Source organism: Canis aureus, chromosome 9 (genome assembly GCF_053574225.1).
Source record: "Canis aureus isolate CA01 chromosome 9, VMU_Caureus_v.1.0, whole genome shotgun sequence".
Lineage (NCBI taxonomy): Eukaryota > Metazoa > Chordata > Mammalia > Carnivora > Canidae > Canis > Canis aureus.
Window position 1 is genome coordinate 25321401 of NC_135619.1, and position 25468 is coordinate 25346868.

Genomic DNA, 25468 nt, shown 5'->3' on the forward strand with positions numbered 1-25468 from the left:
GAATATAAAATACCATTTCAAAAGGATATATGCACCTCAATTGTTATAGCAGCCTTATTTACAATAGCCAAATTGTGGAAACAGCCCACGAGTACACCAACTGATAAATAGATATGGAAGCTGTTGCATATATATATATATATATATATATATATATATATATATATAACCCAAAGAAGGAATGAAGTCTTGCTGTTTGTAATGACATAGGTGGAGCTAGAGAGTATTATACTAAGTGAAATAAGTCAGTCAGAAAAAGACATATACCATATGATCTCATTCATATGCACAATTTAAGAAACAAAACAATCAAACAAAGGGGGAGAAAAGAGACACAAATCAAGAAACAGACTCTTAACTATAGAGAACAAACTTATAGTTACTAGAAGGATGGGGTGAGGGGATGGGTGAACTAGGTGATGGGGATTAAGGAGTACACATCTCATGATGAGCACCAGTTGTTGTATGGAAGTGTTGAAACATTATATTGTACACCTGAAACTAATATTACACTGTTAACTAACTCAAATTTAAACAAAAACCTTTAAAAAATCTAAAACAGAAAAAGCTTCAAATTTAGAAAAAGGAGTTTAACTGGATTTTAAGTATCTTAGAAAACAAAATCATTTTAAGGACTTGGAAATACCAAAAAAGCAACTCTCATTCAAGAAGTCTAGAATAATGTTTGTCAACCTCAAATCTGGCACATATTTTTAAAATATTGTACTTAACAAAAATCACTTCAAAATGTCACATGTTCTAGGGCCCCTGGGTGGCTCAGTTAAGCATCTGCCTTTGGCTCAGGTCATAATCCCAGGTCCTGGGATGGAGTCCCATGTGGCAATCTCTGCTTAGTGGGGAGCCTGCTTCTCCCTCTCCCACTCCCCACCTCCGCTTGTGCTCTCTCAATAAATAAACAAAATCTTTTTTAAAATGCCACATGCTCTTATCATACACTAAACATAGGTAATGATGAATGTGAGAAAAATCTAACAATTATAGAGCATCAAAGTTTAATAAAGTCTGGAATCATCAATCTAGAGTTTTTATTAAACAGAAAAATACACTAACCAAATTAAATTTTTAAGAGAATCATCTCATTTCAGCATATAGCAACAAAATTGTAGCTAAAGAAAATATTTTCCCAAAAGTTGCCATAACCATAGAAACCAAGATGTCATTTATTAACATATAGCTTATATTAATTCATAATTACTCTTTAAAAATGTCAATAGCTTATCCAATAGTTCCCTCTTATCCACAGAGAGTGCTGTCAAAGATCCTCAGGGAATGCCTGAAATCCTGTATAGTATTAGCCCTATGTATACTGTTTTTTCCTATTTCATACATATCTACAATAAAGCTTAATTTATAAATTAGGCACAATAAGAGATTAACAACAATAACTGATAATACATTAGAACAATTATAACAATATCCTATAATAAAAGTTATGTGAATGTAATGTCTTTCTCTTTCAAATATCTTCTTGTACTGTACTCACCCTTCTCTTTGTGATGATGATGTAAGATGATAAAATGCCTACATGATGAGATGAAGTGTGGTGAATGATAGAGGCATTGTGATGTAGCAGTATGCTACTACTGACCTTCAAGGGAAAGTACATCAGAAGGAAAATATGCTTCCGGACCACAGTTGATCTTGGGTAAGTGAAACTATGGAAAGCAAAACTGCAGATAAGGGGAGACTACTATATAACAACTAGTCATTTGACTTTATTCAAGTTTCTCTTCATACAAATTCAGGATACAAAAATTGAGCCAAGCTTCCAAAGGACTCATTACATTCTAAGTTGAGATGAAATTAAAAGTAGAAATATGCCCTCATGGCCATCGAAGCATATTTTTCTTTATGTTTACACACCTTTTAAAATACTTTATCCAGGCTATCTTCATTAAAATAAAGACTTACAAAGGAATTAAATTTCCCTATCCAGATATGGAAATGTAAAATATGCAAGAAGATAGGGATGAAAACAGGAAAGGAATACTGGTCTCAGAAGGAATCAAATAGAAAAAGAATTAAAAATGTGATGTATTAAAAAAAAATGTGATGTATTATAATAAGGAGGGAAAAAACACAAACCTTTAGCCATGTGACTAAAACTCAAAGGAGATGAGAGAACTGTAGCAAAGAAACTGCCTTTTCCACTACAAACTACATGTAGTGAGAAGAATATACAGCTATAGAGCTTACTTTACCCTTTTCAACAGGGTTTATTATAGAAAGGATATTTTAAGTAATTATTTCAATCATCAACTTACTTCATTTCCAAATGGATATTTTATATGTGCTAGATTTGAATTAAGATAACACAGTAACTTTAAACCTGTAGTTTTTATTGTTCATTTTCTGACCAGTGGTCCATGTCTTGGGGTTTCCTTTTATTTCCTTGTTCACAGAGTGACTTCCAAATGCTACACTTTTCTAAAGTGTGTACATCCATAAGTCCCTAGCTTCTGATTGCTAGCTTAGTTAAGACCTGATTACAGCTGAGAAAGAGGCCTCTATTTTATTTCTATATGAAAGACACCCTCTATTTCAAAGGCAGGAGCTTGTTCTTTCTTGATATTAGACAAATCTTCAGGGACAGGATCTAGTTCCAAAGGCTCTTCAGGTTTTTGCTGATCTTCCAAAACCAGTGATTCTAATTTTACCACTGGGACATCTGCTGTCTGGAGATGTTGATATTCAGTAGACATATGGTCTACCAAAGGCTCATCTGCAGCAGTGTGTTCAGATGGTGGAAGCTGAACTTCAGCAAGGACATCTTCTACAGAAATTTGTGTAAAAAAGTCCTCTTCAGCTGCTGGAAACTGTTTGTCAACAGGGACCATTTCTAAAGTCGTTTCTTCAGCTGATGGATGCTGAGGTTCAACAAGAGCTACCCCAGCGGGTTCAGACCAAACTCTAGCTGAGGTATCTTCTTTAGGAGCCTCCTCAGGTGGTGTAGAACAAATTTCAACTGCGGCCTCTTCTACAGGGGCCTCCTCAAGTAGTGGAGAATGAACTTCAGGAGAGGTCTCAGCTGGTGGAGACTGAACGTCAATTGGGGCCTCTTCTGCAGGGACCTCCTCAGCTGAAGGAGGCTCAACTTCAGGAGACGTCTCAGCTGGTGCATGCTGAATTTCATCAGAGGGCTCATCTGCAGGGGCCTTCTCAGATGGTGGAGGCTGAATTTCAGGGGAGGTCTCAGCTGGTGGAGGCTGAACTTCATCTGGCGCCTCTTCTGCAGGGGCCTTCTCAGCTGGTGGAGGCTGAACTTCATCAGAGGTCTCATCTGCAGGGGCCTTCTCAGATGGTGGAGGCTGAACTTCATCTGGGGCCTCATCTGCAGGGGCCTTCTCAGCTGGTGGCGGCTGCACTTCATCTGGGGCCTCTTCTGCAGGGGCTTTCTCAGCTGGTGGAGGCTGAACTTCAGGAGCGGTCTCAGCTGGTGGAGACTGAACTTCATCAGAGGTCTCATCTGCAGGGGCCTTCTCAGCTGGTGGAGGCTGAACTTCATCTGGGGCCTCTTCTGCAGGGGCTTTCTCAGCTGGTAGAGGCTGAACTTCATCTGGGGCCTCATCTGCAGGGGCTTTCTCAGCTGGTGGAGGCTGAACTTCATCTGGGGCCTCTTCTGCAAGGGCTTTCTCAGCTGGTGGAGGCTGAACTTCAGGAGAGGTCTCAGCTGGTGGAGACTGAACTTCATCAGAGGTCTCATCTGCAAGGGCCTTTTCAGCTGGTGGAGGCTGAACTTCATCTGGGGCCTCTTCTGCAGGGGCTTTCTCAGCTGGTGGAGGCTGAACTTCAGGAGCGGTCTCAGCTGGTGGGGACTGAACTTCATCAGAGGTCTCATCTGCAGGGGCCTTTTCAGCTGGTAGAGGCTGAACTTCATCTGGGGCCTCTTCTGCAGGGGCTTTCTCAGCTGGTGGAGGCTGAAATTCATCTGGGGCCTCTTCTGCAGGGGCTTTCTCAGCTGGTGGAGACTGAACTTCATCAGAGGTCTCATCTGCAGGGGCCTTCTCAGCTGGTGGAGGCTGAACTTTATCTGAGACCTCTTCTGCAGGGGCTTTCTCAGCTGGTGGAGGCTGAATTTCAGAAGAGGTCTCAGCTGGTGGGGGCTGAACTTCATCAGAGGTCTCATCTGCAGGGGCCTTCTCAGATGGTGGAAGCTGAACCTCAGGGGAGGTCTCAGCCAGTGGAGGCTGAACTTCATCTGAGGCCTCTTCTGCAGGGGTCTTCTCAGCTGGTGGAGGCTGAACTTCAGGGGAGGTCTCAGCCAGTAGAGGCTGAAATTCTTCAGTCTCTCGTATAGGAGGCTCTTCAGCTGTTGTAAGCTGAACTTCAGGATAAACCTCTTCTGAGAAAGCCTCTTTAGCAGGGATAGACTCTACTTTAGCAGGGGCCTCTTCTGCAGAAATCTCTTCAGCTGGGAAAATCTGTACTTCAACAGGAGCTTCTTCAACTTTTGGAGACTGAACTTCAACAGGAGGCCCTTCTGAAAGAGCCTCTTCACTTAGGGTGGGCTCTATTGTAGCAAGGCCCTCTTCTGTAGGAGCCTCTTCAATTGGTGGAGGCTGAGGTTCAGTAGGGAAGTTTTCAGCAGTAGTCTCATCTGGCAGAGATTGGACTTCAGCAAAGATCTCTTCTGCTGTAGGAGACACATCACCTAGAACATATTGCTCATCTTCTGAAAGTTCCAAAGAACCTTTTTTGCTTTGTTGACTAAATAGAAATTTGCTAATACTTATCCGCCTAATTTCTTCATCTCTACTTGTTGAGGGTAGCAATTCAGGATATTCACTAATGAAAAGCTTCCCTGAGGATTCACTTTTTTGCACAACTTCATTTGACTTTGAGAAAGAGCTATCTGGTTGGCCAATAACTACTATTTCTGTTTCACTAAAGTATGTCTGCTGTTCCTTGTCCACTTTTTCTTTTTGAGGAATGTTCATCATTGACCAGTCTCCAGTACAACTGGTCTGCTGAGATCTGTCTATTTTTAGTTGAACTGAATGTCTGCTTGGTGGAATTTCTACTTCCTGAACAGTCTCTGGAAATTCAGGGACTGCTGCTCCAACAGCAGCTGGCTTTTCTTCAGGTACCACTGTTTCACCGACTGATCTGATTTCTTCTTTTTTCTCTTCTACAATAGCCTCTGTTTGCAGAGATTTATCAGTCATATCCTGTACATGCTTTCTCTTTGTCCAAGTTTGCTGAAGTTGAGAAGATACTCTGAGAGACTCATAATTGACTTTGCTTCCAGGAATATTACCAATACTAACGGTAGATTTAGGACCAGATGATTGTGATATAGGCAAGTGTTTCTTTTTCTCTGTTACTTCAGTCTGCTGGGATTTGTCTACCATTGATTGGCTGAGTCGTCTTCTTTTTCGAATTTCTTGCCTGCCTGCTGAGATGGGCTGATCAGGTTCATCACTCTCTTCCATTTCTAAAACTGGTGAATTTCAAAGGTATTAGTCTTCAAGTAATTAATCATCAAGAACCACAAATGTACCAGATAGGTAAGCCTTTGCCTTTCTTCATTAAGTGTTGTTCTATTAAGCTACCTTAGAAAAAAAGTAATTCATAACTTACTGCATTCTGTACTACACTCTTGTTGGATCCCACCTTACTCAGTAAGCATCTTTCCTGTTTAGTCTCTCATATGACTAATCTCACTTCTAGAAGTTTCCCTTAAAGGTCTATGACATCACAGTCAGTTCTCCCTACAAGGTTCCATTGGTGGTATTCCAAGCACTTTTTAACATGGTATAAATACTTGTAAAGAATGACTGCAAGACAGAGAGCTACTGTTTGAAACACCAAGTTCAAAAAAGCATTTATCTATTGGAGGAATGTCAAGTAGACTCCAGTAACGCTGCTTCCTAATAGCGAAAGTGATGCTTTTGAACTTTCAATTCTGCTCTTTTCATCCTGCTATCAAAGACAGTTATACTGCAGAACTCAGAATGCTGCAGCCTATTTTCAATTGTTGAAGAAACAACTGAGACATGTATGTGGCAATGTTCTATCAAAATATATACTTACATGATTTAGAAGAAAGTGAATATTGCTTGAAAAATGTGAGTTCTGAGGTCCATTCCATGTAAACTCCTTTCCTATGTCCTTAGTACTCAGTAACTACAAGAGCCTATCTATCTATATCTATATATCTATAGATAGCATATTTGCATTGTCAAACAACTTGAGATATTTTTATTTTCAACTATTTCAGAAAATAGTTCCACCCAAAGTTTACCGAATAAAAAAAAGTTATGTCTAAAGATATGTCAAGTGAAATAAAATGTTTTCTTAAATATATAAGCTACTGAATAATCAAGTAGGAATAAATTCTCTAATGAAGATAAAAACTGCAAATTGAAGCCTTGAAATTGAGGAAACTCAATTAAGCAAATTGTAAATGGTATAATATATTAGGAATGTAAATAAAACTTTACCTTACACATCACAAAAATTTTACTAGCAAGATGAAAGTTTATCAAAAGATGTACAAAAAAAACATAACTTTGGTCTACAGAAAGTTAAAGGGAAAAATACAGACTTCAAAAATGTAGTCACAGAGACAAATATATTTAAACAATCATAATTTGATTAACCTAGAAATATTTTTAAATTTCTTTATGCCCCTAGGAAATATGAAAATGTCATTGAATAATTACCCTTGTTTGACACGCATTAGCCATAATTGTAGTTAGGTCATCTTAGCCAAATAAATTAATACTTTTCACATTCTTTGACCTAGCCCCTAAAACCACCTCAGTCTCTTGGCAGGAATCAGTGAATATTTGTTCAGTGTAATTGGACAAATGTGTTAGAAACCATGTTGCTTGTCCTACATCTCAACTTGCTCTGCTTTAATTTTTGTCTATTCTGCTCCACTATGTTCTATCTTTATAAGAATTAATAGAGTGAAGCATAACAATAATCATTTTACAAAAGAATGGACATAATTTTTAATCAGACCTGTTGTACTTTGAAAATTAGGTTGCTTATCAACCTCTTTGTGATCTGGTGTTATCAAATACATCTGTCACACATTGCATGTGTCTTTTGTAATCAAGTTTCTGAGATTTTATAGAGTATCTTCAAAATCCATTTGGGGTTGATTTATTTTTTATTTTTTTATTTTTATTTTTTTGGGGGGGTTGATTTATAACAAGAAATAAATGTCAAAACCAATATTGCATTAGTTGGATTATGCAATTGCATTAACTTTGCTGCCTCCACTTAAATAAGGTTTTACCAAATCTTCCATAGACACAAATTGAATTTTCAATATCAGTTGAATTTTCAATTTCTAATTATTTGATATTTATTTTTCCCCTCCAATAAATAACAAAGACTTTGATCAACCTTAGTTACACCAACCTATTGTACTAAACTGCCTTTGTCACTAGCTTATTTATAGAAGCAACATAACATGCCTAAATAATCAATTAAAAATTTACTTGAAATTCCAAATGGAATTACAAGGGATTTCAGGGAGCAATTTCTCATATTTCTTAAATTCACAGCAATTCCTCATATTTCTTAAATTCTCATATTTCTCAAATTTCTTAAAATGCTCCTTTTTCCCGGCTGATCTATCTCATGAACTAATCATTATTCAACCTATCTTGACACTTTAGGGTTTGGTGTTTTACCCTTTGTTAGAAATTTCACATGATTCAGTTTTTTCCCATTTACTTGGTTTATATCCATTATGGATGGAATTGTGTATCCCAAAAAGATATATTGGGCACTGTGAATGTGACCTTATTTGGAAAAAGGATCTTTGTAAATTTAATCAGGTCAAGTTGTCCTTATAAAAAGAGGGGGAAAAGACACAGAATGAAGATGTCCATGTGAAGATGGAGGCAGAGATTTGTGTTATGTTGCCATAAAGCAAGGAATACCTAGGGCTACCAGAAGCTAAAAGAAACAGTGAATTCTCTCCCACGGTCTTCAGAGGGACCATGGCTCTGCCAATTATTTAGGACTTTGACTCTCTAGAACTGTGAGAAAATAAAGTTCTGTTGTTTTATCCCAGTGTGTCATACTTTCTTACTGCAGTTCTGGGAAACTAATACGATATTCTTTCAGAACCCCATACTTCTGACTTCTACTTGGAATGCTGTACTTCCAATTCTTTCTCAATCTCTAGAGCTAGTTTCTTTATTTCTAATTCAGGTCTGGCATTTGGTTTCACACAATATTTGACTCATTTCCATATTCATAAAACCAGAGGGATTTACTAAAAGGCTTCTACCTGATGATTTGCATTTAATGTTACCAAAAACAAATGTGCTAAGTAGCACTTAGTTTCATTTTTTTATTATAATAACTTTGAAAGCTATGATTTAGAGGTGGCAGAGATGTTTCAAATCAACATACACCAAATATCTAAACTGTGACCTATATTGCTTTGTTCTGAGTAGATTAAAAAAGGTGAAGTCTGAAAAATGCCCACTGGATATAATAACTATAAGACTATTGGTAATTTTAGTAAGAGCAATTTCAGTGGAAATGTGGAGATAGATGCCACAAAATTCTAAAATCCCTGTAAATTAAAAATAAAATTAAAGTGTAATGAAAATCTAGGAAAAATAAGTACAAAATATCACATAGACAAAGAGCTATATTTAATATCTAAAAGATTTTAGAAATCAATTTAAAACTCACAATAGAAAAATTAACAAAGGACATGAATAGAAAATTTATAGTAGAAAAATAGGTGACCAATAAATAGATAAAAGAGATCAAGTTCACTTCTAAAATAAAAATTAAAATACCAATGTAACATTTGCAAAGCTTATTTTAAAGTTAATATGCCCCAAAAGTGAGAATATTATTAAGTGGATAGTTTATACATTACTGGCAGAAGTTTGAATTGATACAAACTTTATTCTGGATAATTTGAAAGTAAATACCAAATGTTTCTAAAATGTGCATACCATTTGCCAACAAGTCTATTTCCAATTCTATTTAATTTTTGGAAGTAATTATTACCTCAAAAAAATATTGAGCATTTATATATTCAAGGGAGAGTTGCCAGGTTGGGGAAACAAGAACACAAAAACACATTTTGCTGTCCTTATGAATCTCACTGTATACTGGGAGAAATTGAATAAACAAATATAAAAATTGTGGAAAATATTGTTCAGTAGTGAAGAGAAAATATATATTACCTACAGTAATAGGACTAAAGGGGTTTATAGGATAGAGTAATTGATAAAGTATCCAAGGGAGTAACAACAGGAAGAAAATTTTAGGAACTGTAAGAAAAAAATTCTGCTGTGGCAAGAGGAAAGACTAAGTGAGCTAAGGAAATCATCGATTAGAATGTGCTGGAAGAAGTAGATAGGGGAATAATGATGCATTAACATGCAAATTCTAAGTATTGTTATTTTGGATATAGCAACTGTAAATATTTGTGCACCAACACAATAAAAGTAGGGGACTCACCACTTTCATTAATGAATAGATAACCCAGATAGAAAATGAATAAGGAAACTTGGTCTTGAACTTCACTTTAGACCAGATAGACCTCACAGATACATATAGAACATCCTTTCCAACAGCAAGTAAATAAACATCTTCTCTAGCCCAGACAAAACATCATCCAGGATATATCATATGTTACCTGACAAAACATGTTTTTAAAACATTAAAGAAAATTTAAATCATATCAAGCATCTTTGCTAATCATAATGGTATGAAATTAGAAATCAATTACAAGAAGACAACAGGAAAATTCACAAATATATGGATGTTAAACAACATACTGCTGAATAACCTATGGGTCAAAGAAGAAATCAAAAGAAAAATAAAAAAAAAAAAAAAAAATAAAAAAAAAAAAAAAATAAAAAAAAAAATAAAAAAAATAAAAAAAAAAAAAAAAAAAAAAAAAAAAAACAAAAGAAAAATAAAAAATATCATGAAATAACTGAAATAGAAACAATTTAACAAAACTAATAGGATGAAGTAAATGTAGTTCAAAAAGGGAAGTTTATTGTAATAAATGCCTACATTTTAAGAAAAGGAAGATCTCAAATAGATAACTTTATGCCTTACAGAACTAAAAAAAAAAAGAACAAACTAAATCTAGGGGTAGAAGAAGAAAGGGAATAGCAAAGATTAAAGCAGAAAGAAATGAAATAAAGACCAGAAAGACAATAGAAAATATTAATAAAATGGAGATAATTTTTTTCAAAAGAAAACATTGACAAATCTGTAACTAGACTAAGAAAAAAAGGAAAGGACAAAAATAGAAATAAAAGAAGAGGCATTACAACTGATATGTAGAAATACTATGGATCATAAGACTACTAAACAATTATATATTAATGGATTGGGAAAGTTAGAAGAAATGAGTACATTCCTAGAAAATTAGAACCCAACAAGACTGAATCATGAAGAAATAGAAAATGTGAACAGACCAAAAGCAAATAAGGAGATTAAATTAGTAATCAAAAACTGCCAACACAGGATACAAAATCAATGCCCAGAAATCAGTGGCATTTCTCTACACTAACAATGAGACTGAAGAAAGAGAAATTAAGGAGTCAATCCCATTTACAATCACACCCAAAAGCATAAGATACCTAGGAATAAACCTAACCAAAGAGGTAAAGGATCTATACACTAAAAACTACAGAACACTTCTGAAAGAAATTGAGGAAGACACAAAGAAATGGAAAAATATTCCATGCTCATGAATTGAAAGAATTCATATTGTGAAAATGTCAATGTTACCCGGGGCAATGTATACATTTAATGCAATCCCTATCAAAATACCATGGACTTTCTTCAGAGAATTGGAACAAATCATCTTAAGATTTGTGTGAAATCAGAAAAGACCCCAAATAGCCAGGGGAATATTGAAAAAGAAAACCAGAGCTGGGGACATCACAACGCCAGATTTCAGGTTGTACTACAAAGCTGTGATCACCAAGACAGTGTGGTACTGGCACAAAACAAACACATAGATCAATGGAACAGAATAGAGAATCCAGAAGTGGACCCTCAAATTTATGGTCACTAATATTCAACAAAGCAGGAAAGACTATCCACTGGAAAAAAGACAGTCTCTTCAATAAATGGTGCTGGGAAAATTGTACAGCCACATGCAGAAGAATGAAACTAGACCATTCTCTTATACCATACACAAAGTTAAACTCAAAATGGATGAAAGATCTAAATGTGAAACAAGAATCCATCAAAATCCTAGAGGAGAACACAGGCAACACGCTTTTTGAACTTGGCCACAGCAACTTCTTGCAAGATACATCCATGAAGGCAAGAGAAACAAAAGCAAAAATGAATTATTGGTACTTAATCAAGATAAGAAGCTTCTGCAGAGCAAAAGAAATAGTCAACAAAACTAAAAGACAATCTACAGAATGGGAGAAGATATTTACAGATGACCTATCAGATAAAGGGCTAGTATCCAAGATCTACAAAGAACTTATTAAACTCAACAGCAAAGAAACAAACAATCCAATCATGAAATGGGCAAAAGACATGAACAGAAATTTCACCGAGGAAGACATAGACATGGCCAACAAGCACATGAGAAAATGCTCCACATCACTAGCCATCAGGGAAATACAAATCAAAACCACAATGAGAAAAATAAAAAACCACAATGAGATACCAGCTCACACCAGTGAGAATGGTGAAAATTAACAAGACAGGAAACAAATGTTGGAGAGGATGTGGAGAAAGGGGAACCCTCTTGCACTGTTGGTGGGAATGTGAACTGGTGCAGCCACTCTGGAAAACTGTGTGGAGGTTCCTCAAAGAGTTAAAAATAGATCTGCCCTACGACCCAGCAATTGCACTGCTGGGGATATACCCCAAAGATACAGATGCAGTGAACACCTGCACCTCGATGTTTATAGCAGCAATGTCCACAATAGCCAAACTGTGGAAGGAGCCTCTGTGTCCATCGAAAGATGAATGGATAAAGAAGATGTGATCTATGTATACAATGGAATATTACTCAGCCATTAGAAATGGCAAATACCCACCATTCGCTTCGTCGTGGATGGAACTGGAGGGTATTATGCTGAGTGAAATAAGTCAGTCGGAAAAGGACAAACATTATATGGTCTCATTCATTTGGGGAATATAAAAAATAGTGAAAGGGAATAAAGGGAAAGGAGAAAAAATGAGTGAAAATATTAGTGAGGGTGACAAAACATGAGAGACACCTAACTCTGGGAAATGAACAAGGGGTAGTGAAAGGGGAGGTGGCGGGGGGTTGGGGTGACTGGGTGATGGGCACTGAGGGGGGCACTTGGCAGGATGAGCACTGGGTGTTATGCTATATGTTGGCAAATTGAACTCCATTAAAAAAATTAAAAAAAAAAAAAAAACTGCCAACAAAGAAAAGCCCAGGCTTTTCTGGAAACTTCACTGGTGAATTCTACTAAACATTTAAAGGAGAATTAATACAAAACCTCTCAAACTCCTCTAAAAAATAAAAAAACAATTCCAAATTCATTTTATGAAACCAGCATCATCCTAACACCAAAGTCTGACAGGGACTTTATAAGAAATAAAAATTACAGGGCAATATCTCTGATGAATATACATTAAAAATTCTCAACAAAATGATTCAACAATGCATTAAAAGTTCACAATCAAGTGAGGTTTATCTCTGGGATGCAAGGATAGTTCAACATATACAAATCCATAAATGTGATACACCACATTAATAAAAGATAAATTACATAATTATCCCAAAACATTCAGAAAAGCAGTTGACAAAATTTAAACATCCTTTTATGATAAAAACATTCAACAAATTAGTATACGTGTAAAGTACCTTAACATTATAAACCATATATGAAAAAAAAAAAAAAAAAAAGAAAAAAAAAATAATAAATAAACCATATATGACAAGGCCACAGCTAACATCATACTTAAGAATGAAAATCTGAAGCTATTCTTCTAAGATGAGGAAAGAGACAAGCATGCCCACTATAACCACTTCTATATAACATATTACTAGGAGTATTGACCAGAGTCATTCAGCAAAAGAAGGAAATAATAAAAGGCATCCAAATCAGAAAGGAAGAATTTCAATTGTCTGTTTGTGCATGATATGGTATTTTATAAAGAACCCAAAAGACTGGGGTGCCTAGGTGGCTTTGGCTCAGAGTATGATCCCAGGGTCCTAGGATTAAGTCTAGAATCAGGCTACCCGCAAGGAGCCTGCTTCTCCCTCTGTCTATGCCTCTGCCCCTCTTTCTGTGTCTCTAATGAATAAATAAATAAAATCTTTAAAAAAAAAAAAAAAAAACCCTGTTAGATTAAACAAATTCAACAACGTTGCAAAAGCAATAAACAAAAATCAGTTTCATTTTTATATACTAACAAACTATCAAAGAGAAATTGAGAAGACAACCTCTTTTATAACAGTATGAAAAATAAATACTTAGGAACAAGTTTAACCAAATGGATAAAAAAATCTAAATAATGAAAATTATGAAATTGATGAAAAAAAATGAAGACACAAATAAAGATAGTCCATTTTCATGGATTGAGGAATTAATAGTGTTACAATTCCCATATTGCCCAAATCCATCCATATATCCGATACAATTCCTTTCAAAATTCCAATAGCTTTTTTCACAGAAATAGAAAAAAAATCTTAAAATTCATGTGGAACCACACAAGACCTAGAAAGCCAAAGCAATCTTGAAAAAAACAAAGGTGGAGGCATCATTCTTCCTGATTCAAATTTTACTACAAAGCTATAGTAAACAACATGGTATCAGCATAAAAACAGATACACAGGAGTTCCTGAGTAGCTCAGTCTATTAAGAGTCTGACTTGATTTCACCTCGGTCATGATCTCAGGATCGTGAGATCAAGCCCCACATTGGGCTTTGCACTGAGCATGGAATTAGGATTCTCCCCCCACCAAAAAAAAGATTCTCTCTCCCTCTCTCTCTGCTTCTCCCCACCTACTCTCTCTCTCAAAAAAAAATCAATGGAACAGAATAGAGAGTCCAGAAATAAGCCCACAAGTAAATTATCAATTAATTCTTGACAGAAGCACCAAGAACACACAATCAGCAAAGGATAGTCTCTTTAATAAATGATGTTAAGTGTAAGTGGATATTCACATGAAAATAATTAAATTAGACTCCTATATTACAAATATTACACACACAAAATAATTTTAAATGGATTAAAGATGAACATAAGATGAAAAACTATAAAAGTCCTATAAATAAATAAATAAATAAATAATAAATAAATAAATAAATAAATAAATGTATATATGTATGTAAGATCTTTGACATGGGTTTGCCAATGATTTTTTTCTTGATTTGACACTAAAAGCAAAGGCAAAGAAAGGAAAAAGGAACAAATGGAACTACATCAAATTAAAAAGCTTCTGCTTAAAAAAAAAAATCAACAAAATAAAAAGGCAACGTATGGAATGGAAGAAAATATCTGCAGACAATTTATACGATAAGGGATTAATATCTAAATTATATAAAGAACTAATACAACTCAATAGCCAAAAGAAAAAACCCCACAATAACAATGAAAAAATGAGCAAAGAACCTGAATAGACATTTTCCCAAAGATATAAATGGTCAATACATGTATGAAAAGGTTCTCAACAACACTAATCATCAGGGAAATGCAAATCAAAACCACTATGAAGTATGACTTCACATGTTTTAGGGTGTCCATTAAAAAAAAAAAAAAAAAGATAAATGCTGGTGCGGATATAGAGAAAGGGAACTCATATACTGCTGGGAGTGTGAACTGTCACAGCCATTATGAAAATAATAGAGTTTTCTCAAGAAATTAAAAAAAGAACTATCATATAATCAACTAATTTCATTTCTGGGTATATATCCAAAGGAAATGAAATCACTTTATCATGAAGAGACATCTACATTCCCATGTGCATTTCAACATTATTTACAATAGCTATGATATGGAGACAAGTTAAGTGTCCCATCAGTATGGATGATAAAGAAAAGTGTGTGTGCGTGTGTGTGTGTCTGTGTGTGTGATGGTATATATTATTCGGCCTTAAAAAAAAAAAAAAAAGGAAATCCTGCCATTTGTGGAAATATGAATAAACCTGGAGGGCATAACGCTGAGTGAAATAAGCCAAACAGGGAAAAATAAAAACTACAAGGTTTATATATGGATTTTTTTTTTTTTAAGTTTGAACTCATACAAAAGAGAATAGAATGGTGTTTATCAAGGGCTGGGTGATTAGGATATGGGAAGAGGTGGTAAAAGGATACAAACATGGTGACTGTTTAAATGAAATTTGCTGAGAACAGACTTAGGCATTCTCACCTGAAATAATTTAAAAATTAGGGACCTCTTCAAAGATGGCAGAGTAGGAAAACACTAAGCTCACCTTGTCCCAGGGATGCAACTACATAACACTCACATCAGTATAAATAACCTGGAAAATGACTCAAAGAAGGACAGAACAAACTAAAGGTAAAGAAATCACATTGAAGAGGGTAGGAAAGATAGACATGCTGTGGGGAGCTAAATGGACCATGAGCCGAGCATGGGTGGGAGGGACCTGTGGGCACAGAGAAGAGAGAGAAAGACCCTCACACTGGGAAGGCCACTTGGCAAGACAAATCCCCATAGCATTTGACGTTGAAAACTAGAAGGGCTAAATTTCTTGAGTCCTTACAGTCAGCAGCCTGGAATTTAAAAAATCAGTTGGCTGAGCTCTGGCAAAGCCTAAAAAGTGACAGGAAACTAAATCCCTGCTATTAAAGAGACAGCATGACACACAGCCTGCAGAGATAGAGCACAGAAACAACAGTTGGAAAAACACCTGGGGCATATAGGAGGGAAACTCCTTTACTAAATCCAGAGTGTGTCCTGGGGAGTATCCAGAGAGGAAGTTCCCTGAGGGACTTCTCCAGGAACAAAGGAACCAGCAGGCACCATTTCCCTCCTCTCCCCTACACCTGCATAAACACATGGCCACCTGAGGGAACCACCTCCACAACGGACATTCACCACCTAACATTTTTACACCAAGCCGTGCCCCCTGACCCCAGGCTTTGGCAGATCTGCCTTTTCTAGTCACATGTGTCTCAGTCCCAACACTGCAAGTCCCTTACCAAGAAAACCAAAGCAAACCTTGCCAACAAAGCATCTACTGCCCCACAAACCATGCAGGACCTTGGTCTTCTACACTGTGCAAGACCTTGGTCCCTGTGGCAGGGGTGCCAGCAGCAGTGGTGGAGACAGTGAGTCTCCTTTCATAAGCTTGGAGTACAGCTTGTTAAAACTGTCTGCTCCATTCCAGCTGGCCCAGTCCCTCCACCATGCTCTTAGCTGGAGTCCATTCAAACTAGCAGTGTGCAAACTACCCTGATAGGGACCATCACCAACCACTCCAAAGTGAATCCTACCCTGGAGTGAAGGAAGATAACCACACATAATAGTCAAATGGCAACCCCAGCCAGGGGCTGGGGCAGACCATTGGTCTGATTGTAGGCCCTGCCTACCAATGAAAACTTCTCAGGGGACAACACTGAGAAAATGCCATGCAGTTTGGTGATACTGAATCTCTAGCAAATGCCTGGTCTGACTCAAATAAAACCCAAGATGGTCACAGACTGGTGCACTATACCACCACAGAAACCAAACACTGCCCACAATATGCAAAGAAGGCCACTGCAGATGACCAGAGTGAAAGAAAAAGCAGCCAAGGCACAACAGCAGAGTGCACACTACACATATAGAAGACATCCCTGAAGCCCCGCTTCTATTGAACAGGGGACACTGCACTGCTTGGCACTATAGGACCACTTCTTCATAAGGCCATTATTTTCAAGAGCAAAAGACATAGCAGACTTTCCTATCACACAGAAACATACAGAGGTTAGACAAAATGAGGAGACAGAGAAATACATCCCAAATGAAAGAACAGACAAAACCATAAGAAGAGACTGAAGCATATTAAATTGGATTAAAGTAATATGCCTGCTAGAGAATTTAAGTAATGATCATAAAGATACTCATGTTGTGCCCAAGATTGCGAATCTGAGAAACCACCAAGAAGCTGACACCAATGCAAACACACAAGGGTCTATTTACCAGCTCGAGCTTGGGTCCAAGTATACCCGACACAGCGGAGCAGGGATTTGGACCCCGAGGTGGGTTTCAGCTTAGTTTTAAGGGCTGGTCTAGGGGACCTCCAGAAGGGGTGGAGGAATTTCTCAAGTTCTGTTTACATTCTGATATGGGGCTTTCAAGTGCATTGAGCTCTGTTCTTTTTCTAATAGGGGCTTCCTGCCCTTGGCTTGGGCTCTGTTCTTATTCTAATATGGGGCTTTCTAGGACATTAAGCTGTAAGCTGTTTTCTTCCTGTAACTGAAGTAATGTAAATTTCAACTCTTATTCACAGGGGCCTGTGATGGCTGTTCTTGTGCTAACACTGAACTTTAAGTGGAATGGCCTTACTTTTCTCAGCCTCCACAACTCACTGGACTTGAGAAAAATTGGAGGACATAAATAGACTAGAGGAGACAGAAAAACAAATTTGTGACCTGGAGGACAGAGTCATGGAAAGTTATCAACCTGAGCAGGTGAGAGAAATACATTTATGCAAAGTGAAAATAAATTTAGAGAACTCAGTGACTCCATCAAGCATAACAACATTTGTATATATGGATCCCAAAAGAAGAGAGAGAAAACTTCTCTAATCAGGAGAGAGAAACATATCCACATTCAAAAGGCACAAAAATTCTCCCAAAAATATCAACTCAAGGAGATCTACACCATGACACATAGTATTTAAACAGTAAAAAAGTAATGATAAAAAAAAAATTTAAAGCAATGAGAGAACACAGTTACATATAAGGGAAACACCATAAGGCTATCAGTGAACTTTTCAAAGGAAATTTTGCAGGCAAAAATTTCGCATGATATTTTTAAAGTGCTGAAAGGAAAAAATGCGCAGCCAAGAATACTCTGCCCAGTAAAGCCAATTTTCAGAATAAGAGAGATAAACAGTTTTCTAGACCAAAAAAAAAAAAAGAAAAAAGAAAAAGAAAAAAAGTAAAAGAAAAAAGCCAGCAGAGTTCATGACCACTAAATTAGCCCAACAAGAAATGTTAAAAGGGACTGGTCAAGTGGAAAGGAAAAACCATAAATCAGGAATATGGGGAGCACAAAACAAGTAAAAGTAAGTATATCTGTAAAAATCAATCAAGGTGTACACAAAATAAAAGGTATGACACCACTTACCTAAAACGTGGGTGGGGGGGAGTAAAGAAAAGTTCAAACATCAGTTTAATATAGACTGCTATATGTAAATGTTATGTACAAACTGAATGGTAACCACAAATCAAAAAACGGTAAAAATATGCAAAGAATAAAGAGAAAGGAATACAAATACATCACTAAAGAAAGCCAGCAAACCATGAGGAAAGAGACCAAAAGAATAAAGGATCAGAGAAGAAGTATGAGACAACCTCAAAAAAGTAACAAAATGGCGATAAATACATACTTACCAATAACAACCAATAATTGGACTAAACACTCCAATCAAAAGACATAGGGTAAAAGGGACAGCCCCAGTGGCTTGGCAGTTTAGCACCACCTTCAGCCCAGGGCATGATCCTGGAGACCCAGGATCAAGTCCCACATCAGGCTCCCTGCATGGAGCCTGCTTCTCCCTCTGCCTGTGTCTCTGCCTTTCTCTCTCTCTGTGTCTCTCATGAATAAATAAATAAAATATTTTTTTTAAAAATGAAAAAAAAAAAAACAAGACCCATTTACGTGCTATATACAAGAGATAATTTCAGGCCTAAAGACATGCACATTGAAAATAAGGGAATGGAGAAATATTTATCATGCAGCTGGGTGTTAAAAAGAAAGCCAGGGGAGCAATATGTAAATAACACCCAGTGCTCATCCCATCAAGTGCCCCCGTCAGTGCCGATCACCCAGTCCCCCCCCAACCCCCGCCCATCTCCCTTTCTACCACTCCTTGTTCGTTTCCCAGAGTTAGGAGTGTCTCATGTTCTGTCTCCCTTTCTGATATTTCCCACTCATTTTTTCTCCTTTCCCCTTTCTTCCCTTTCACTATTTTTTATATTCCCCAAATGAATGAGACCATATAATGTTTGTCCTTCTCCAATTGACTTATTTCACTCAGCATAATACCCTCCAGTTCCATCCACATCGAAGCAAATGGTGGGTCTTTGTCGTTTCTAATGACTGAGTAATATTCCATTGTATACATAAGCCACATCTTCTTTATCCATTTATCTTTCGATGGATACTGAGGCTCCTTCCACAGTTTGGCTATTGTGGACATTGCTGCTATAAACATTGGGGTGCAGGGGTCCTGGCTTTTCACTGCATCTGTATCTTTGGGGTAAATAGCCAGCAGTGCAATTACTGGGTTGTAGGCTAGCTCTATTTTTAACTCTTTGAGGAACTTCCACACAGTTTTCCAGAGTGGCTGCACCAGTTCATATTCCCACCAACAGTGCAAGAGGGTTCCCCTTTCTCCACATCCTCTCCAACATTTGTTGTTTCCTGCCTTGTTAATTTTCCCCATTCTCACTGGTGTGAGGTGGTATCCATTGTGGTTTTGATTTGTATTTCCCTAATGGCAAGTGATGCAGAGCAAAGACTGTAACAAGAGATACTATATAAAAGGGACAATATAATGAGGATATAACAATTGTAAGTGTTTATGCACCCAACATAGGAGTACTCAAATAAAACAGTTAATAGCAAACATAAGAAACTCATCAATAGTACTACAACAGTAGTAGGGGACTCTTATCCCCCACTTACATCAACAAACAGATGATCCAAACAGAAAATCAACAAGGAAACAGTGCCATGAATAACACACTGGACCACATGGATTTGACAGATATATTCAAAACATCCTATTTTAAAGGAGCAGAAGATTCATTCTTTTAAAGTGTACATGGAAGGTTCTTTAGAATAGATTATATAAAAGTCCACAAAACAAGTTTCAATAAATTCAACGAGATTGAAGTCATAATATGCATCTTTTCTGACCACAATTCTATGAAACTAGAAGTCAATCACAAGAAAAACTCTGGAAAGAGGACAAATACATGAAGGTTAAATAACATTCTACTAAACAGTGAATGCCATCAACCAAGAAATCAAAGAGTAAATGAAAAATTACATGGATAGAAAATAAAATGAAAACTCAATGATCCAAAATCATGAATATGCAGCAAAAGCAGTTCTAAGACAGAAGTTTATAGCAATACAGACCTACCTCAAGAAGCAAGAAAAATCTCAAAAACCAACCTAACATTATATAAAGAAGCTAGGAAAAGAACAAACAAAACCACAAACCAGAAGGAAAGAAACAATAACGATTAGAGCAAAAATAAAAGATAACAACAACAACAGAACGGATCAATGAAACCAGGAACTGGTTCTTTGAAAAGATCAACAAAACTGATAAACCCAACAACTCATCAATATGGGGGAGGGGGAGGTCTCAAACAAAATCATAAATGAAAAAGGAAAAACAAGTGACACCACATAAAAACAAAGGATTCTAAGACAATATTATGAAAACTTATATGCTAAAAAACTAGACAACCTAGAAGAAATGGATAAATTACTAGAAACATATGAATTACCAAAACTGAAACAGGAAGAAGCAGAAAATTTGAACAAACTATTAGCAGTGGAATAAAATCAGTAATTAAAAACAAAAACACTCCAAACAAGCAAAAGTTGAGAACCAGATGGCTCACAGGTGAATTCTAACAAACATTTAAAGAAGAGTGAATACTCAGTCTTCTCAAACTTTTCCAAACAATAGAAGAGGAAAAAACTTCCAAATTCATTCTATGAGGTCAGAATTATCCTCATACTCAAACCAAAGAAAGACAACACAATAAAAGAAAACTATAGGTGAATATCTCTGATAAACACAGATGCAAAAATCCTCAACAAAATACTAGCAAACCAAATCCAACAACACATTTTAAAAAATCATTCACTGTGGGACCCAGGAAATTTAACAAAAATCCCCTACCCCTGGACAAGCAGAGTAGGACTAATTCCATTTTGTGCTACACCAACCACCTCCTGTATGACCCCCACATGACCTGCTTATTGCTTAAGGCACTGCCCCACCCCTAGTCAAACCACTGGGCACACCCTTATTGGAAATCGGCACATAACAATGTAGCCCTGCCTTGTGCCTGCCAAAACTGTGCGCCAATTTTGACCAAAGTAATAAGCCAGTTCAAATGGATACTATCAGGTAAAATGTAATTCAATCAGCCACCTGCGTGTGGACCCACATGACTGTGCAACTTTCTGTGTATGTTACAATCCCATTGGCCACTGGCCCCTATAAAGCTGTTACGCCTCTTAGCCTCGGGGTCCAAGTCCCTGCTCCGCTGTGTGGGTATACTTGGACCCAAGCTCGAGCTTGTAAATAAACCCTCGTGTGTTTGCATCGGTATAGGCTCCTTGGTGGTTTCTCGGATTCACAATCTTGGGCACAACATTCACCACAATCAATTGAGATTTATTATTGGGATGCAAGAGTGGTTCAATATTCACAAATCAATCACTGTGATACATTATATCAATAAGAGAAAGGATAAAAGTTATATGATCATTTCAGTAGATGCAGAAAAAGCATTTGACAAAGTACAACATCTATTCATGATAAAAACTCTCAAAAAGGTTTAGAGGGAACATACCTCCACACAATAAAGGCCTTATATGAAAATCCCACAGCTGACATTATACTCAATGGGAAAAAACTTAGAGCTTTTCCCTAAGATCAGAAACAACAGAAGGATGTCCATTCTCATGACCTCTATTCAAAATAGTGCTAGAAGACCTAGCGACAGAAATAAGACATATAAGAAAATAAAAGGCATCCAAATTAGTAAGGAAGAAGTAAAACTTTCACTACATGCAGATAACATGATACTATATGTATAAAATCCTAAAGAGTCCACCAAAACATTACTAGGACTTATAAATGAAATCAGTAAGTTGCAGGATACAAATCAATATAGAGAAACTGTTGCATTTTTAAACATGAAAAATGAAATAGCAGAAAGAGAAATTAAGAAAACAATCCTGTTTACAACTAGTTGCACCAAAATAATAAAACATGTGAGAATAAACTTAACCAAGGGGGTGCACTCTGAAAACTATAAAACACTAATGAACAAAACTGAAGAGGACACAGATAGAAAGGCATACCATGATCATGGATTGGGAGAACCAATATTGTGAAAATGTCCATACTACCCATAGCTCTCTACAGATTTAATGCAATTCCTATCAAAATACCAGCAGAATTTTTCACAGAACTAGAACAAACCTAAATTTTAAGATCTAAAACTTAGATGGAACCACCAAAGACCCCAAATACCCAAAGCAATCCTGAAAAAGAAAAACAAAATGGGAGGCATCACTATCCAAAATTTCAAGGTATACTATAAAGCTGTTGTAATCAAAATAATATGGTACTGCCACAAAAACAGACACATAGATCAATGAAACAAAACACAGAGCTCAGAAATAAGTCCACAATTATATAGTTGATTAATTATTTTTAGCAACCTTTTCAGCAACATTTTTCTAGATATGTCATCACCTGAGGCAAGGGAAACAAAAGCAATCAGCTATTGGGGATACCTTGAAATAAAAATATTCTGTGCAGTAAAAGGAAAAAAAAACAAGAAAACTAAAAGACAACCTACTGAATGGGAGAAGGTATTTGCAAATGATGTATTCAATAAAAGGTTAGTATCCATAATACATAAAGACCTTGTACAACTTAACCCCAAAAGACCCCCCAGATAATCCAATTAAAGAAAGACTGGGCAGAAAATATGAACAGACATTTCTCCAAAGAAAATGTCCACATGGCCAATGGGCACATGAAAACATGATCAATCTCACTCATCATCAAGGAAATGTAAATCAAAACCACAATGAGATATCACCTCATACCTGTCAGAATGGCTAAAATCAAAACCCCAAGAAATAACAAGTGTTAGTGATGATGTGCAGAAAAAGGAACCCTCATGCACTGCTGGTGGTAATGCAACTGGTGTAGTCACTATGGAAGACAGGAGAGAGTTTCCTCAAAATATTAAAAAGAGAACTACCTTAAGATCCAGTAATCACACTACTGAATGTTTACCCAAAGAATACAAAAACAGTAATTTGAAAAGATATAGGCACTCCTATGTTTACTGTAGTATTATTTACAGTAGCCAAATTATGGAAACAGGCCAAGTGTCCACCGATAGATGAGTAGATAAAGAAGATGTGAAATAGGGATCCCTGGGTGGCGCAGCGGTTTAGTGCCTGCCTTTGGCCCGGGGCGCAATCCTGGAGACCCGGGATCAAATCCCACGTCGGGCTCCCGGTGCATGGAGCCTGCTTCTCCCTCTGCCTATGTCTCTGCCTTTCTTTCTCTCTCTCTCTCTCTCTGTGACTATCATAAATAAATAAAAAAATAAAAAGCATAAAAAAAAGATGTGAAATATATATATGTATGTATATATATAATATATACATTAAGATGTGAAATGCATATATTTACATATATAACATATAAATAAGGTAAAAAGATATATTTGGATCAGCCATTAAAAAGAATGAAAACTTGCCATATGCAAGCTACATGGATAGATTTAAAGAGTATAATGCTAAGTGTAGTAAGCCACTCAGAGAAAGACAAATACTATATGGTTTCACTCATTCGTGGGATTTAAGACACAAAACAAAAAGGAAGAAAGAGACAAACCAAAAAACAGACTCTTAACTGTAGAGAACAAACAGATGGTTACCAGAGAAGAAATGGGGGGGTGGGGGGGGATGAATGAACTAGGTGAGGGGAATTAAGAATATACTTATCATGATGAGTACTGAGTAGTATATGGAATTGCTGAATCGCTTTATTGTACACCTGAAACTAATAGAACACTGTATGTTAACTATACTGGAATTAAAATAATATTTAAAATAACTTAAAAATAACTATCTGACATGATAGATATGTTAATTACCTTGATTTGGGGAAAACTTTCATTTTTGATATATATATATCAAATCATATCTTTGCTTTAAATATATTTTTTTGTTCATTATAAATATATTGTCAATTTTACCTCAAAAAATCTATAAAAGAGAATTGTTATTTCATTGTAAATGTCATATAAATATATAAATGGTTTTAAATTTCTTCTTTCCTGTGTTTGAAATGATTGTGGGAACAAGAAAGAAAGGAGATGTATTGATTTCTTCTTTTCTAAATATAGCATCTTAAAACAACATAAATTTACTATCTTAAGATATAGGTTAGCTGGGTCCTATGATCTAGATCTCACCAGTGGATCTCACTTAAATCAGTATCAGCCTGAAATGAGATCACCTCTGATCTAGGGATCTTCTTCCAAGCTCACTGAGTGATAACCAAATTTAATTCCTAGTGTTTATATAACTGACATCCCAATTTTCTTGCTGGCTGTCTGCTAAATTCACTCTCAACTCCAAGGGGCTGCCTTCAAGTTCTAGCCATGTAGCCCTCAATGTGGAAATTTAATTTTTCAAACCCAGTAGAACAATCTCTTTCCCATGTGCTACAACAGATCTTACATACAAACATGACTAATAATCCCATCACCTTTATCATATAACATCACCTAATCAACTATTCTATTTCAACTATTGACTATCCCATAATATTAAGAGACTCTACTAACACAAAAAGAAAGATTTTACAGGATATATAGACTAGGGAGCAGGAAACTTTGGGGTCATCTTAGAATTTTTGCCTGCCTACCAGTCAAGAATGGACTCATGAAAATCAGCCAGGAGGCCAATTAAGGAAAGAGTCTAAGACAAAGCACTAAGTTATCAAGCATTCAAATGCCAGGTAGAGAGAGAAAAAAAAAAAAAGACTAGAAAAAGAAAGAACTAAAAATGAGTATCAGGTTGATTAAAGTATAGATGGAGAAAAAAAGCAGAATATAGATGCATTTTGGAGCTAGGATCAACTGGAATGGATGATGAGCTGAGTATCAGGAAAAAAGAAGAAAAAATGCTAAGAATGATCCCTAGGCATTGGTTTTTTGCAACTTGGTAAACAGATGTGCCACTTGTCGAGATAAGGGAAAAAATGAATGAGGAACAATTGGTGACAACAATATCCAGAGCTCAATTTTGGACGTTAACTTTGAGATGTCTCTAATACACCCAGGTTGAGATGTTAGGTAGATTAATATCAGGTTCAGAATTCAGAAGGGCAGTCAGCACCAAAGACATAAATTTGAGACTCATTGGATATGTATGGTATTTAAAGCCATGAGATTGGATATGATCACTTAGGAAAAGAATCCTGAAGGACAAGAAAATAGAGCCAAGACTAAACCCACTCATTTATCAA

At 36.4% G+C, this 25468-nt stretch overlaps 1 protein-coding gene and 1 long non-coding RNA gene across 14 annotated transcripts in view; one reads left to right on the forward strand and one right to left on the reverse strand.

Moving 5' to 3' along the window:
* FSCB (fibrous sheath CABYR binding protein) overlaps positions 1–25468 on the reverse strand; it is a 295780-nt gene that overhangs the window by 138055 nt on the left and 132257 nt on the right. For 5 of the 11 annotated variants that reach the window (XR_013386143.1, XR_013386142.1, XR_013386136.1 and 2 more), the window contains exon 1: positions 1505–2279. The exons of 4 other annotated variants lie outside the window; for them this stretch is intronic. Coding sequence is in view for 2 of the 7 variants with exons in the window: in XM_077909153.1 (XP_077765279.1) it covers positions 2529–5453 (2925 nt within the window). In the remaining 5 variants the exon portion in view is untranslated. Of the gene's footprint in view, positions 1–1504; positions 2280–2339; positions 5462–5601; positions 5693–25468 lie in introns of those variants that run through there. 2 more of the 11 variants (XM_077909153.1, XM_077909156.1) reach the window with 2 other exon arrangements.
* Positions 1591–25468, forward strand: part of LOC144320511 (uncharacterized) — a 59666-nt gene continuing 35788 nt past the window's right edge. For all 3 annotated transcript variants that reach the window (XR_013386145.1, XR_013386144.1, XR_013386146.1), the window contains exons 1-2: positions 1591–1666; positions 17435–17615. This is a non-coding gene — a long non-coding RNA (uncharacterized LOC144320511). The remainder of the gene's footprint in view (positions 1667–17434; positions 17616–25468) is intronic.